The 16,231-nt window shown below is 41.4% G+C and overlaps 1 protein-coding gene across 1 annotated transcript in view; it reads right to left on the minus strand.

The window, feature by feature from the left end:
* The window catches only part of DIS3L2 (DIS3 like 3'-5' exoribonuclease 2), a 179,647-nt gene that overhangs the window by 150,440 nt on the left and 12,976 nt on the right, over positions 1-16,231 (minus strand). The window contains exons 3-6 of the mRNA XM_030954141.1: positions 10,801-10,959; positions 10,365-10,507; positions 5,108-5,161; positions 888-989 (exon numbers count right to left, since the gene is read on the minus strand). Coding sequence (XP_030810001.1) covers positions 888-989; positions 5,108-5,161; positions 10,365-10,507; positions 10,801-10,959 — 458 coding nt within the window. The remainder of the gene's footprint in view (positions 1-887; positions 990-5,107; positions 5,162-10,364; positions 10,508-10,800; positions 10,960-16,231) is intronic.

Genomic DNA, 16,231 nt, shown 5'->3' on the forward strand with positions numbered 1-16,231 from the left:
CCCCATTCTGCTGGAAATATCCTTTTGTCCAAAAGATCTATGACAGTCTTTAAACCCTTTAGAAGAGTTCAAAAACTATGTTTGGAAAACAATTTGTGCTGATTCTGTCATGCTTACATGTAAAAGCCCATGTTAAAATTGCTAACTGTAACTTCACCTCCCAGCAACTAGAGGAAAGGAGCAAAAACTGCCCTTGCATAGTAGTGTTTAAAGATAAACCTGCAAACAAGATAAAATTATCCAGATATTTGAAAGGACAACGTTTGATTAGGGAATGAAGTTTTATCAGTGGGGGAAAAAAAAATCCCAGACAGTGATCTTACTGAAATCCTCAGACACGAAAATGAAAACAATTGTCCCAATTTATATTGCTTCAGTCATTTCACACATGCTTCATTCATATTAAGAAGGGTATTACCACAAAATCTGGAGCTGTGACAAGATAAGCTTTTCATGGACCGAGGACCCAAAAATTAGAGAGAATTAATTATAACTAAAGCTTTGTGAGCAACACTTGTCAAATACATAAGCAATTGCAAACACCTACACAGTGCTATCCAAAACACCACAGCATGAAGACAGCCAAATAGCAGATACCAAAAGTCACCTCTGACAAATTTGCTTGGAATCAGTCTCATCATCAGACTTTCCCACAGAGTGATAATGAAGGCCATTCCATGCAAAGAATGAGGTGTCAACGCCTCAGGTATCACTTCTTCCAAACATTGTAATGGATAAAGTCTTTTAATCAACAGCAGCATAAACTCAATTTAGCTAATGTGATTTGTAGGAATTCTCTGTTCTCTGTCTCAGGCCCTACAAGTTTAATCATGAAAATTGTAATAAACTCCTTCTCTCTAATCACAGCAAAAATATACTGAACTGACCTTCCACTGATCTCTGGGAAGCAGCTTCACCACCACGATGTCACCATTCAGGGCTCTGTTGCGAGCAACCACTCCATCAATAAAGATATCACGGTTCCCATCCTGGTCAAAGAGGAAGAAAAGTAAGTGCCAGACCAAAACATATTAAATCATGGTTGTTATGAGGTTTAAAACACTGTCCATCAAGAAAGACACATCCTGGTCAGGCAAACATCCTGCAGTCGTGTACAGGAACAAAACAGATTCACCATATGCCCTTTAACATAGAGGATATTTAGCAAATGAGCATCTTTCTATTGGTATGCCAATACAGTAGTTCCACACTATTTACACAAGACAGAGCCAAGCCCTCAAGATGTGCTGTCTAAGTTCCTCTACAGTTACTCTTGGGAACAAATAGAGAATTTTCTGATGTCACAGCTCTTGACACATTAATTTCCCACCTCAAACATTCAAAGCCAGTGTTCAGAACAGACAAGTGTTCAGAACTGTTTACAAGTTCTGCTCTGCAAAGTGCTCCATGCAGAGCTCCTCCTGCTCTCCTGGTGAGCTGGGAAAGCAGGACATGCAGCTCCTGGATCAGCAGGGCACTCTGTGAAGGTGGTCTGGATTGTGGTTAGGGATGCAATCTCTTCTTTTTCAAATGAGTTAACACCATATATTCTGCATTTGGCACAATTTATGTTAGAAAGATATGTCCCAAATAATGACAACCAGATGCCAACTGCAAATCAGGAGATCTTTTACTATAACAGACATGTCAGGACACCTTCTCTGAATATTTTGGGTTAGCATCCTTGCACAAGAGCCTCTACTAATTGCACACACCATGATTATCCACCCCAGACATGTCTGGCATTCGGTTACTCTAGATTTAGTTTGGGAGATTTTCTTCATGGGGTGAACAAAGTTTCCTGAAGATGCCAACACAAAGATTTTAGTTTTTAAAGGATTGCCAGTTTTGTAGTTTTTTTTTTTTTTTGATAATTATTGACTGTGTTCTTGCTGCTTTCATTTCTGCTTTCCCATAATTCAGTATACAAAAAATTCCATGTGTCTGTTTACAGTGCAATGAACACATCAAACAATGTGAGCATTTAGTATCAATATGACCAGTTTCAATATTTTTTCTGAAGAGAGTTATCTTTGCATGGTTTTGAGGTACAAAAAAGGAGGTTGAGTTTCTTCAGATTAGTACTTCATTGTCTTTCAAAGAAAAAAACAGCCTCACAAGATTTAAAGTCTTAATCACAACTTCAGCTGTTTCTCAGACACTCCTGAGTTTCATATGCATGAATAAATCCCATCAGAACTACCAGCACGCTCAGTGTCCAAGAAAAACTTCTTTTATAACCTGAAAACATGAAGCCCAAATATCACATAAGTATCTTACTCTGCCTAGATACCAAAACAATAAAAGGAAGAACCTTGCCATGATGTGAAACTAAGGCTGTCCTCCAAGAGACCAAATTACTCTTAGAAAGAAAAGCAGCAGCAGCAGCTCAACAGCTGTGTGAAAGCTGCCTCCCATGACAAGATGCAGAAAAATTGCAAAGCCTCTTGGACCAACATAATTCAAATTGGAAACCATTCTCTTCAAAAAGCCAGATTTTTTACACATGGTCTTTTTCCTTATTTCTCCCCACCCTTTCCCTTCAGCTCCAACTCTTTACCTAAATCCATCATATACATAAAAATGAAATGTTCAAAGTCACTTTCTAAGGCAAATTCTTGGTTTGGGTTAGGGTTTTTTTTTTGTCTGTACCTCTAGCTGCTCTGTGTTGCAGGACACAGGCTGGCACTCACAATAATTTGCTCTACACCTTTTTTCCTCTTCTCTTATGTCCATGAAAATACAAGACATTTTCTTCCACTTCCTGTAAAGGTGCCTAATGTATCACATCATCTGGTTAAAGCTTCATCTCCACACTCTGCAAGAGTCTTGTCTTTAACTGCACCCACACACTCTTTCCAAACAATACATGTATATATACATATACACAAATCTAGATCTGTGTATGCACACCTATTTTACAGCAGTTAATTTCAACATCCACAACAAAGCTGTAATCAGAAAATTGCCATCAGTTTTGGCTTTCCCTCCAAAAAGAAATATCTCTATATCTTGAGCTCCAGGCTCTCAACTGTTGGATGAACTTACGCATTTCCAAGAAAATTTGTGCACTTTTTCCTCTGCACAGCTGACACTTCAGATTACTAATGCAATTAAAATGGCACTGAATGACAACAGAACACAATCACTTGCAAAGTTTCAGCTGTCCCTGGGGTGCATCTACTCTACCAGCCACAATGGCCTCAAGACTTCCCCAGCCCCCTCTAGGGAGCACAGGGCTTTTCTCTGCAAATATCTCCAGCAGTGCTCCCTATCCTCTTCTGACAAGAGATCTGCAGTACTTCCACCTGCTCTGGAAGTGTCTCCCACAAGCACAGCACAGCTCCAGTCACTGTGACTCATGCTCAGCAGCACCATCATTCACACTGACACCTCAAACCACACCACCCTGCACAGGGAACACACGAGATGCAAGGCAGAGATTTCAATTCTTGGGCTGTGTTCTCTGGAAAGCTTAAAGAAAAAAGCCGTGGGCCTTCCCCTCAACTCTTCATGCAACAACTAGATGAGCAGACAGAGCACATGTGCAGCAAGAAACATGCAGGGACTTCTGGTGTCAGAAGGTGAACAGGTGTTGCATTGAACTCCATGAAGCCATGGCCAAGTCATAGCTGAAGTGAAAAGGGTATAATGCCCTCATCAACAGCAGAAAAGAAAGGGTGATTTTTCACAGCTGCAGCTTTTGCAGCATCTGGCAATGATGGGAAGTGCTGCAGAACACTAAGGCTGCAACCCCTCCATTATGGTAAATCATGTTATACAAAGGATAAACTTCCCCAAGCATCTGTCTTAAAGGACTGTGCCTACATAAACCAGAGTTCTCTTCATCCAGGTGTTGATTCTACTGGTTCTGGTATCCATCTCCACAAAGGACAGAAAAGTAGAAAGATCATTGAGATAACCACCTCTGTTAGCCCTCCTTAATGTATGCATTCCTGCACACAGAACAGGCACAAGGCAACAGCTGGACACCAGAGGGGCGATTAGGGGTAAAGCCTCACATCCAAATCACTCATGAGAGTAGCTGAACTTCTCTTTTAACCTTGTATTCTGTAAATTCAGAGAATATATTTAACAGCTTACACTTACCACACCTACAAGGACACCTGGCAGAGGAAGGATCAAAGTTCCTTTCACTTACACACTTCCCTCCAGATGTACCAGAGAGCTGCTCTGTACTTCTTCCTCTAGCTAATATTAGCGTATTTATTCTCTGCAGCCCCAACCTTTTCCCATTGCTGTAATGTCAACCTTCTCTAACAAAGCTCCAAAACATTGCCCCAAATCAACAACATAAACTAAACAACACCATGAATTTCAAGGCTTTCCCAAGCCCCAAAACAACAGCACTGTCAGTAGCAGGGGGAACAACAAAATCAGTGTTTCACTGTCTCAGGGCAGGCTCTGCCTTCTCATCCCCACACCAGCAAAACATTTCAATATAAAACTCTCCCATTAACAGCAACACTTTGACCAAGTCAGTTCCAGATAAAAAGCTTTGGCTGTGCCAGCTGTGAGGTCACCTTCCCAACTGGAAGGTCCTGAAATTGCAAGAGTCCTTCTTTTCTGTCAAAATAAGGAAAGAAGAGAGAAGAGGTGCAAGGCAGTCCCATGTGGCAGAAGCATATCCCAAGCCAAGCAAGATCCAGCCCATGCCAAAGCGGGCACATGAAAAGGAATCACGCATATTATTTCTGGAATGACTTTTCAAATTAGCTCATGCAGCAGATCGAAAATGGAGAGCATATTTGTTTAGGGAAGATTAACTTAAATCAGTGGAAAATCTATAAAACCTCTGCAGCCATAAACCAAGGGTTTCTGATTACACTATCTGGTGGTCCTCAAACCTGACTTCAGCTGGCCTCTGTGGGACCCTGCAGTATCCCCAACTTCAGCACAAGCAAAGCGTTTCTTTGAGGTATGAGAAAGTGGGATTTGGTTGGGAATATTTGGTATAAAAGAAAATCCAGATTGTGTTCACTTCTTCCAACTCATTCACCTCTGAGTGACCTTCTGTGCACAGCTTAACTCCTATCTTAATGCACCTTTACTTATGAACTTTAAAGCATTATAAAATTACACTTACTGGAGATGGAATGAAGGCTTCATGGTACTTCTTGGGATTTATTCTCAAGGGTCCCTTCAAAAAAAGGAAAGAAGGAGAAAGATTATGCCTGAATCTTATTAATTTTATTTAACACCAGTTAAATTAGAGAGCTGTGGGTAATATATCTGCAGTGAAACATGAGAGATACATCTAAATTTCCATTATACATTTCAAGTCTTGACAACTTAGCATCCAAGCAATTTCAAGCCAAAAGGCAGTTTCATGATAGGCTTAAGCTGATCTACTGCAGTCTGTCATCAAAGAGATGTTGAATCATTAGTTGTTGCTGCTACTGGGTGAACTGAGGATCCAAGCTCTCCTGTTCCTTTCACACATTTTCTGCTGAGCATCCACCAGCTTCGTTAACAACTGGATAATAGAAACAATTTGGCTTGCTCTGTTTTGGAAAAGGAGAATGTTGGGTTTGCTTATTTTGGAGGATGCAAGTAAAGAGGAAAAGAAAAGCTGAGCTTGCATGGCAGCAGGTATCATTCTTATGGGGCTCTGGCTGCTTAGGCTGTTCCTGCGAACAGACAGCAGCAGTAACTGTGATAATAAAGTACATTTCCAAAAAAGAATTTAAAGGATTTTCCAAAAATAAACATTTAAAGTCTACAGGTTTAAATTCTGTTTAAACATACTTAAAGGCAAACTATCTTAAATACATTTGAAAATTCCATGGTCTATCTATTTCTGCTTTGTTATCTGCCAACTTAAAAGCCAGCTCACCTGCAACAAATTCGTATCAACCTTCCAAAGTAAACCAACCAGTTTTGCTGCTTGCACTCATGTCCATCCAAGAGAAAGGCAGAGCCAACCAAAGCCTTATAAGCTACACATTTGCATCCCAAATGTATCCTGGAAATTGGGATTCGGGTGACTCCAGTTCAAACTGACAGCATTTGAATCTTATGGGAATATAGCTTAGGTATCTGCCTTCCAACAGGCTTCTGCTCTGGGAAGAAACTTTAGAAATTTCTCCACTTGTGTATTTGAAGTAATGTAAGCCAATTTATTATATGAACAGATTCCATCTGTTTGCACTTCTGTGTTAAGCAATCATAGGAGCATCTCACAGGAATTGCTTCTTTAAAACTTTACTGCAGCAAATAATTTTTTATGTATTCTGGGAAACACTCAGACAATAAGGAAATCAAGCTGATTAACATGTGAAAGTTTTGCTGCCTTGAAGAATTCACAGATTTACAGAGATTTTCCATTGCACTTATTTGCTAAAGTTTACCAGCAAATACAGAATACCAGATTACCAGCAGCATGTACCCCATACTCTTTAGATACTATTTGATTACTTTGCTGCACTAATTTGATGTCTCACATAACTTGTACTAACAAGGACACTTGCCCCCATGGCAGGCATAACCCAGGACAACAGCATGGAAACAAAGATGACCCACTGAGAGAAACCCTGGGGTATTTTATCCTTAAGCAAAGTGAGAGCTGACTTGCTGTCATCAGTTTCTATTAGCACTGGTAACCACTGATGGAAAACTCTCAATGGTTGTCCCTCATTTATTTCCCAGAATCAGTCATCAGAAGCTGCTACAGAGAAAGGAAAAAATGGAAAGGGATTGCTGCTCTGTTTGACAATGGGTCAATTCCCATATGTGGCTCTACCTACCAGCACTAAGCAGATGAGGGGATATCCTGTTTTCCTCTGCACAGTCCCCTTGAATAGTGTGGGACAGCTGTCAATCAGTCAGGTGTAAATGCCAATCATGCACATGAAAAATCAGGGTTTGTGTCCATGGCCCAGAAGGTACCAGAGCAGCAATGTGACCATGGATGCACAGCTCCAGTAAACACACGGAGGAGCTTGGTGTTACCACATTTATTGCGCAGCCTGTTTATCTGCATTTTATATGCACTACCTAATTATGATCAGCATTAGAATTCTTACGTCAAGTAATATTAAAAAACTTCAGCTCTTCCTTTAAGCAAGAAACTCACAAAATTTATCTTAGAAAGCAGATGGGCCCTATTATCTGTGCCCATGAAAATCCTATTTACAATGTTGTACATTTCACGCTGTGATATCATATCTGGAACCAGTCACTCTCCCCATCTGCAATGAACAACTGTTCTCATATGTGTATTAGGGGGTGAGGATCTGGCTGCAGAGTCTCATGATGTCACACTAATGTTGTATTATTTTACAATAGCTTGCAAATAATAGCTGCTATATTTATCAGTGTTTTTCTGTCATTAGGGCTTTTGTTATGAAAGGGAAGAACAAGGTCTGCAGGAAGGTTTCTAAAACATTTTCTGATGATTCAAGGCAGCTTCACAAGCTCTTGCCAATAAAGTTTCTAACCTTACTGAACTTTCCCAGTGAAACATAAAAGGGTCACAATTTCTCAAGCTGCTTTGCTAAATGCAGGGCAGGCAGTACTCAGACTAAACTTCAAACATCCCAAGCCAAGCAGTTTATAACAACTATTGTAACACATATGCCTAGGTTCCTTTGTATGTACAAAACACTAAAAAGAGGTCAGGGTTCACAGCTATCTGATTGCCAGCAAGGCTTCCTTCAAAAACACAATCCATGAAAAAACAGGGAAACTCCAGCTTTCACATCCACAAAAGAACAGCTTTCTAAGGAAAAACACCCTTTTAACAGCAAAGCAGGCTCTGCAACTCTGTTCGCTCCACCTGACCCCAGCAGCCCTGCAGGGAGGGTCTGGGAGACGCTGGAGGCGTGGAGCAGACATGAGTTTCTGGCTGATGCTTCAGAGGATGATTGGAGTCCTTTGGGTCCATGCTCTTTCATAGAGAGCCTGATTTCATCTGTTGTGTACAACCATCAGCGTGCGCTCACGGGAGGACACAGGAATTGTTCAATCTTGTTTGCCTTCAGGCTGTCCACTGTGATTCCAACCAACCTGATACCCCTGGGGTTTGCTCCCTGCAGTCTGAAGGGCAGGGAAGTGGGAATTCTGTGCACTCATAAGTGCCTGAGCTCAGATCCCTTTTCTTGTGGAAGGACACTTACGGACAAGTCACATGACAAAATGAATCCAGGAATCTGCAGGTCACACTTCTGCTACTTATCAAAACATGACTTATGTCAGATACAGCACCAGAAGCCATTAAGATCAATATTACTGACACACGTCAGCACCCATAAAGATAACCTTTCACTCTTCCTGATTTAGGGCTGCCTAATCATAGCGCTTGTGTGTCATCTGAGCAATCTCCAGGTCTGTCAGGAGTTTCTGTGGGTTGGACTTTCAGGAACACTTCGTTGCACAGATGTATTGCCAAGGTCCAAGAATCTCAGTGTTATGGTAGGCTCTTTTCTCCCTAACAGAGCTCTCAAATTCTCATCCAAATATTTCCAGGATGCTCCAGGAGACAGCCCATGTTCAGAGAGTCATGCTGCCTGGGAGTACTCCAGTTTCCTCAGGACCATCAGATTCAGACCAATAGGTTTGTTCTCACATTCCATAGGCTCCTGTGGAGCCTTTTTGCAGGTTACCATGCCAGAACACAATGCCCTGGCTTTTGGGGATTAACACAACAGACACATGTTCATTCTGTCTCTTGCCATTGTAGCAAAAACCACTGAGTATTCATCCATCCGCTAAAGTTGCTCTCAGGATCAGACCTATCCTGGTTGAGGCTGCAGTGATGAATGGTCTTGATGAAATCATAAGGATGAATGAACTGAAGATGAGAAATACTGAGCTGGAATGCCCATGATCTAACATTCAGCTCTGAATTATTAAATCTAGCTTCTACAGTCTCCATTGTTTCCCTGAGATGTGGAACGGGATGAAAGAAAAACAGAGCGAGCCTAAGAAAGCACATATGACTCTTCCAGTTACGCAGCACATGACCTGGAGTAGACACACACATTTACAAGAATCAGGGAGTCTTTTGCCAGGGATCATGCAATCACAGGTCTGTGGGGACTCAGCATTTCAGTGGGATTCTCAGGTAGTAATCACAGCCTGATGTGCCTCATCTGCAGCTGCACTTGACCTCATAGGCAGTCTACACACACTGCACTTAACACTATGGGGCTGTGTTACCAAAAATGGTGCCAAAAACACTGCTGAAGGTAAGGCAGAAGCTTTCATTGATGCCATATGCCAGTGCAGCCATGAGAGAAGTCACAGCCTAAGGCTCCCACTTCCTCCCTCAGCATTTGCCTCCCATTGCAGACATCTGTGACAGTCTTTAAAAATGCACTGGCCTAAGGTCCAAGTAGCCCAGTGGACCATGCTGATCATCAGCAGGGATATGACTTCCTCAAAGCTAAGAGTGCATGAGATTGGTCTTCAGGATGGAATCAGGCAGTCTTTTATGTAAAATCCTCATCACACCTCCAGAGATTATGCCATTATAATGATATAAAAGAATTATTATAAAATTATAACAAAAAATCAGACAAAAATTGAGATGATGTCATTTGAGACTCCAGTCTATTGATGAAAGTTAAGTATCACAACCTCACCAGTACTACAACACTAATTAAAAGGCAATGGACCTGTGTGTGTTTGGGTAAACAAAGCCTCAGTGTGGATGTCATGCCTTCATTGACTTCCACCTGCCTTTTTTCTCCAGCCAGTCTGATCTCACTGCGATGCCAGGTGTGTCCTGAAGAACATCACACCATGTTGAGGACTACTATGAACATGGTGCAAGGATGTTCTCTTCTTCTTCATCTCAGCCCTGCCAACCTCCATGTAAATCTTCTCTATCCAGCAGTTAGGACAGCAGGTCCACCCCCACATTCTTTAGAAAAGAATTGCTGCCTACTGATGGCTGCAGTTTTGCCGCTTCAAAAAGAAGCACAAACATTTTTGTGAGAAATTTCAGCAAGAGCTATCTTGCTAAGGGCATTTGTTTTTGCTTACAATGACACAGACAGAGGCTGCCAGCAACTGCTGCTGTTTTGAGCATCATTTGTAAAAGGAAGTGTCTCCCCAGTACTGGCCACCATGGCCAGGAGACTATTCAACAAGAAATCTGCAATTTATCACTAGAGTGGATCGGGAATTTTACAGAACATGCAATCAAACAAAGAACTACTTCAGAGGAATGTAGGAGATTCCATCCCACTTGTAGAACACCCTGAGAAAGGGAAAATATCTTCCTCTGGCATCTACAAGTGCTACATCAATTCCCTGTCATCAACTGCTGCTGATTTCCAACAACTGCCTGTGGTTTCCACACTTATCACAAGAGCATGGACAGTGTACATTTCAGGCACCTGAATTAGCTCTCCCCTTTTCAGTCCTGCTGAAACATCTTCCTTTGATGCGTAGGCTTCAAATATACTCTTCTTCCTCCCTCGAGTGGGTTTATTTAGATTCTTTCTGTCACCTGATGCTGGGACAGTAGTAAAGGATCCTCCTGCAAACAAAAATTCATAAGTGTTACCTTGCCCACCAAACATGTCTGTGTATCTTAACAGAACCTGTACAGAAGTTTTATATTCAAAGTTGAACTTCTGAGAACAGTTTGCCTAGAAATACTGGCACCCAACTTCAGAACACCGAAAAGCCTGGAATAATCATATTTTACAAATAATCAACAATCTTTTACAGCTCATTTTAAAGTCAATAGCACTCATCCCAGCCCATCTTTTAAAGCACAGGCTTCAAGGCAGCTTATTCCTGAAGCGTGTACACACACTGCTTTAATACCTCTGGGAGTTCCCAGTTGTCTGGGATTTATTCTGCTGTCTGAATTGTTCATTGTTTCTGTCTGCGATTCAGAGAGTTGCCTCTTCCTATCGAAGTTCTGGGGAGTTCTTGCAGATTCAGAGTTGTTTCTGGTCCTTGCAAACCCTCTTTTTTCTGCACCTGAAATCAAATACAGGTTTGAAATAACAAGGAAGGGAAGAGGAACCCCAGTGCCAGCTTGTGGTCCTGGTGAAGCTCACGGCCTCTAGTTCTTCAGTACAAGTTACAACCATGAGTAAGAGCCTTTATCCAAGAGAAACAATGTCTTCATTAGTTCATTTGTAATCTGTTGGCTCTTTGGGCCTCCTAACACAGCACTAACTTATTTTAGCATAAATAAAACGCTGGAAATTACGATGCTAAAGTTGGATACAACCCCTCCAAACTCCTGGGAAATTCATTAGAGGTTATAAAAAGTGAAATTGTTAAACTGTTTCCAAAGTCTCCACCCCATTAAGCCCCCAAGTAGTGAGAAAATGTAACCTCCCTACAACTTAATTAAGCAGGTCAGGAATCAAGGAGGCAGAAAAAAATTAACAACCCACACTGGAGTCATTAACTTTGGAGCTACCAGAGGCAGCACGGTACACAAGGACACCAGAAAGAAGTGCCAAAGCTCCAAATGTCCAGCCTGCTCAGAATAGTCCACAATCATATGAAAATATTCTGCAGAGACTCACCCCTTACTTCCCTGCCATCACCTCAGCCCCTTCCCTACAGCCAGGAGAGCAAGCAGCAGCTTCCAAAGCGTATGCCAACGCTGTTCCACGGATCAGCACATTGGAATGCAACCCAGCGCCGCGCAGCTGCCCTCTTGGCCCTCCACCTGGATACTGAACATGTCATCACAGCTTTGCCTTCCAGCCCCTCCTGGCTACACTCCCTGGGTCCAAGCTTGTACCTGCAAGTCAGAAAACGCCAACTTATTTGCTACGGTGCTATCCAAGTTACAAGGCAAATTTTTTACCTATGGTATCCTTCTCAAATGAAATAGCAGATTGCTTCACAGCAGCGAGAAAAAAATGTTTTAAAGGCTGTACTTAAGCAGAGAGCTTTAAAAAATATGGTGCAACAAGAGAAAACTGCTACTTTGCCCAATCACAGAGAAAAAGTAATTTTCATATATATAACAAAAGGCAAATCAGAAGGAGGGAGGGATCCTTCTAATTCAGGAGGGAAGACACCAAGACAGGCAGAGGGACAACTGAAGGTGCCAGCTTAGACCAGTCCAGGAAGACATTACACACCACAGCAGTGTCTGCAAAAGGGAAGCTGAAACAAAGGGGAGGCTTCTGTTTTCAGTCACAATAACAACACATAGTTGGGCCTTTTTCTACACAATCAAGCTTTTCACACTCTGAGGGTGCTTCCAGGGCAAAGTTTGTTTGAGGAGGCTGCAGCTGTAACATGGAAAATTTAGCACAGCAGCAAATTCAGTTTTCAGATGAGGCGACTGAGGCAACGCAACCTGTATGGCTCACATAATGAGATGGAACTAAAATTAACTGATTTGCAACTGCCTAATGAACTGATTTACAAATGTCCTAAGGGTCAAGTTAAGTTTAAAAACAGACACCAAAAGTAAAAGTACAGACTAGAGAATTGGCAACACAATTTGCTCCTGGATATGTTTTCAGAGACATTTTGAAGGAATCTGACTTAAGCTGCAACAGGCAGGATTTTAGGCTGCTCACAGAGAGGTCATGCAATCTGCTTCGTTGGAGGTTCTTAAAAATAGGTGAGACAGACGTCTAGCAGAGTTGGTCTAAGAAGAGTAGTTTTTTCCTTGAGGTAGTGAAATGGATTACACGAGCTCGTAAGGTCCCCTAAAGCCCTCGTTTCTATGACAGCAAGTCACAGAAAATACTACTATGAATTAAAGAGCCCAGGATAAAAAGGAGGCTAAATCTTAACATATAATTAAGAAGGAGCTGAAAAAAGAAATAAGAGAGCATAAAACTGAAATGCAGAGGGGGAAAGCAAAAAAATATCTCATGAATTGGGCAGCAAGCTAAGAGCCAGAATTAGGCACTGCAGAGAAAAATTGTCCAGCACTTGGCTTGTCCAATTATTCAAAAAATTTGGGGCCCCTACAGTCAAAAATAATGTACAGCAACAGCAAAGGGTGGAGAAGCATCTTTGTGTGATAAAAGGTAGACATGCAGAAAGGCATCTGCACATTTTCAGCACTTTAACCTTGGGCTTGCTCTGTGGTGGGATTTTTCATTTGCTCAAACTCAAGAACAAAACTCAAAGATAAAATTCACTCAAAACTACAAACTCTGCTTCAACATGGCTGGCCTGCATGGCAGTTTACACACAGCCACTTTGGATAGTATTTGACCCCTTGGCCATGACATTTATGGCAACACAAAGCCACAGGCAACTGTCACAATTAGCATTCAACTGGAACACATCAAATTCCGCATGACTGTAATCTCTTGTATTTCTTCTTTTAAAAGAAAGCGACCTAACTACAGGTCACCATCTGTTTCAACTGGAGTCAGTATTTGTTTCTGCAATGCACCTGTCCCCTAAAACTGGAAGTTAAAAATACTTCTCAAGATGGGCTTTCCTGCTGCCCCCACTACCCAGCATTAATATTCTGATGCATAAACAGATATCATCCCACAAAGCAAACTGTAACTTGACTACTCTACAGCATAGCATATATTGAGACTATTCTTTCTGAAAAAATCTATCACAAACACGGTTAAACCCTATTCCAGCACCACATGTGTCAGTCTTACTTTTTCCTTGATGTCACAGTTGAGTGATTTGTAAGATAGAACAAAATCTCTCATGGCAGGACATCACACAAAGTAGTAACACATTCTAGGCATTAAAATGACCAAATACTAAATAAATTATTAAGCAATGAATACAAGAAAAAAATTAAAATAATTTCAGTGGAAGGAAGACTAAAGTGCAGAGCTGATGTTGGCTGATCCATCCTGACAGGAGACTTGAAGCAACCACAGAGCACCAAACACATCTGCTGTGCAGAACCACTCAGGCCTGAACACAGAGCAATTCTAGTGCACAACATGTAAATATTCACAACAAGCAGCAAATGCAACATGTTTGGGTGTTTATCTGGCTGCAGAGATGATGTAGAGATGCTCCCAGCCAACACTTGCCTGGGATTTCTAGATATTCTGCCATTTTCATGGGATATGACAAAGGACTAATAATTTGAGGAAAGGTGGTTGACTGTTCCATACTTTAAGTCCTCTGGAGGGAGATTTGGGTTGAAAAAATCCCAACACCTGCACCAGGCATGGGGGCTCCCTACAAGGGCGACAGAAGACCACCTAAATAGGACCAGCAGTGCCACCCAGGGAGCAGGGAAACCCTTCAAACTAGCCAAAGGGAAGCACCTGTGGGAAGCAGAAACACACAATTCCCACCCCCACAGCAGTGAGTGCATTCATGGGCTTTCAGGACAGTCACTCATTTTTATTCTCATCATGGACACCAGGAAAAGAAGTGGAAAGGATGCAGGGGCTGGTTGAGCTCTGCTGGAAGGACAGCACTGGAGCTTCATCTGAAATCCAAACCACCTCACTTCATCTCCATCACAACAATGACATCACACAATGGCACATTTTGGTCTTTAAACGTAAGTACCTATTAATCTTTTCTTATTTGGGGTGAAAAAATGCATGCAGGCAGCTTCCCAGAATAATTGATCTGGCTTACAGTAAGAGAGGAGGCGAGATGCTTTAAATCAGCTTATTTGGACATAATTTATACAAAATCACTCTAGAGTTTAGCTTTTCAAAAGTATTGCATTTAATTAAATTTACATCTATTAGTCAGTTGATCAACTAGATGGTCAACTAAATCAACTAAAATGCTCAACTAAACATGAAGTTAGCAAGGCCAGAAAGTCTTTAATTTTATATTAAAATTTGCATATTGCTTTACATAAGAAAGAATCAAGACCCTCAATTTTATTTCCCAAAAATAAAACATTCTAACTGCCCTCTCACACCTGACAATCTCTTTGATTACTACTAGCAGAGCAGGAAAGTATTGCTGAATCTTCATCAGCACATCCATGACAACTCCCATCCAGAACCCAGCAAAAACAGTTTTACTTGAGAGATCCAAGTGAATTTCAAGATAAGGAAATCTTGGTATAGTTTCTCCCTTTCCTACCAAAGGGCATCTACACTTTCACCAGACATTTTCACCTCCAAACTTCCAGCTTTCCATCTATATTATTTATGTAGATACCTACAATAGTTAGGCAGCTCTCTGGGGTGGGCAGGACTGTGAAAGCATCACAGCAGTGTTGGTAACACCTCTGCAGTGTCTGACCCCCCAGACACTATCTCAGCATGTAATGGTTCCTTTTACATTAAAAAAAAGGGAATTTATGTTGAAAGCATTAGACAGAGCAATATTGTTACAAACTTTTCCAATACAAAATACTTGCATCTGCTATTTACTTTTATCAGTCCATGACTGGACACCAACATGTACACTAACTCTGCTATTGCTAAAAGGATTTTCCATTGCTTCCCAGCATTAGATCATGGTCTAGATATGGCAAGGAATCTTTGGAAAACCCTGTTTTCCAGTTAGCATGAGCATGAGAAGAAACAGAAGCATACCCCAGAACTGGTAACATGCAATAGAACAATTTGTTATCAGTTAATGAGACACTCTTAATACAAAGTTCCTAAATATTTGTCCATATTTCTACAATGTTCCATTTCATTGCTGACTCATTCAATGACTAAAACCAATTTACTTCAAAACTTCCAAGTAATTCTTCAAGACAACCCAGATGTGCACTTAGTAAGACATGATAAGGACACACCCATGATCTTGAAGACATGGCAGCTACCAAAAGAAGGATCACCCAACACTGCCCTAGCCCCAAAAGCAGAAATTAACCAACCAAAGACAACAAGAACTACCCTGATACCAGGCTGTGGTTAGTCCCACACTCCCATTTAAGTCAGACTAGGTTAAAAACAGCAAAAAGTTAAATAAAGCATGTTCTTGCTCATCCTTACTAGAGATTTAATGAATTAAGTGTCCAACCACAAGGCAGCCCAAGGCATCACCTCACAGATCTGTCAATTCAAGTTGGCCCTTGACTCCTGGCAGAGCTGACAAAGCAAATTTTAGAAACCATCAAATTTGGTCTTTTAGCAAATGAATACTCTCCAAGAGCTGCCAGGAAGTTCTATCTGCAACTTTATGAGGCACTATGGATGCTGATGTGTAACAGGGTGTATTAATAGTCTCAATACCAAAGTTCAGCCAACACAAACTCTGCCTTGTTTTAGAAAGACATCTGGGACATTAAAAAATCCACAAACCTACATGGCCCCTGAACAACTCATCTCAGGTACTTTTGTGAATCTGTCTCTGC

This window comes from Camarhynchus parvulus, chromosome 9 (assembly GCF_901933205.1).
Source record: "Camarhynchus parvulus chromosome 9, STF_HiC, whole genome shotgun sequence".
NCBI classification, from domain to species: domain Eukaryota; kingdom Metazoa; phylum Chordata; class Aves; order Passeriformes; family Thraupidae; genus Camarhynchus; species Camarhynchus parvulus.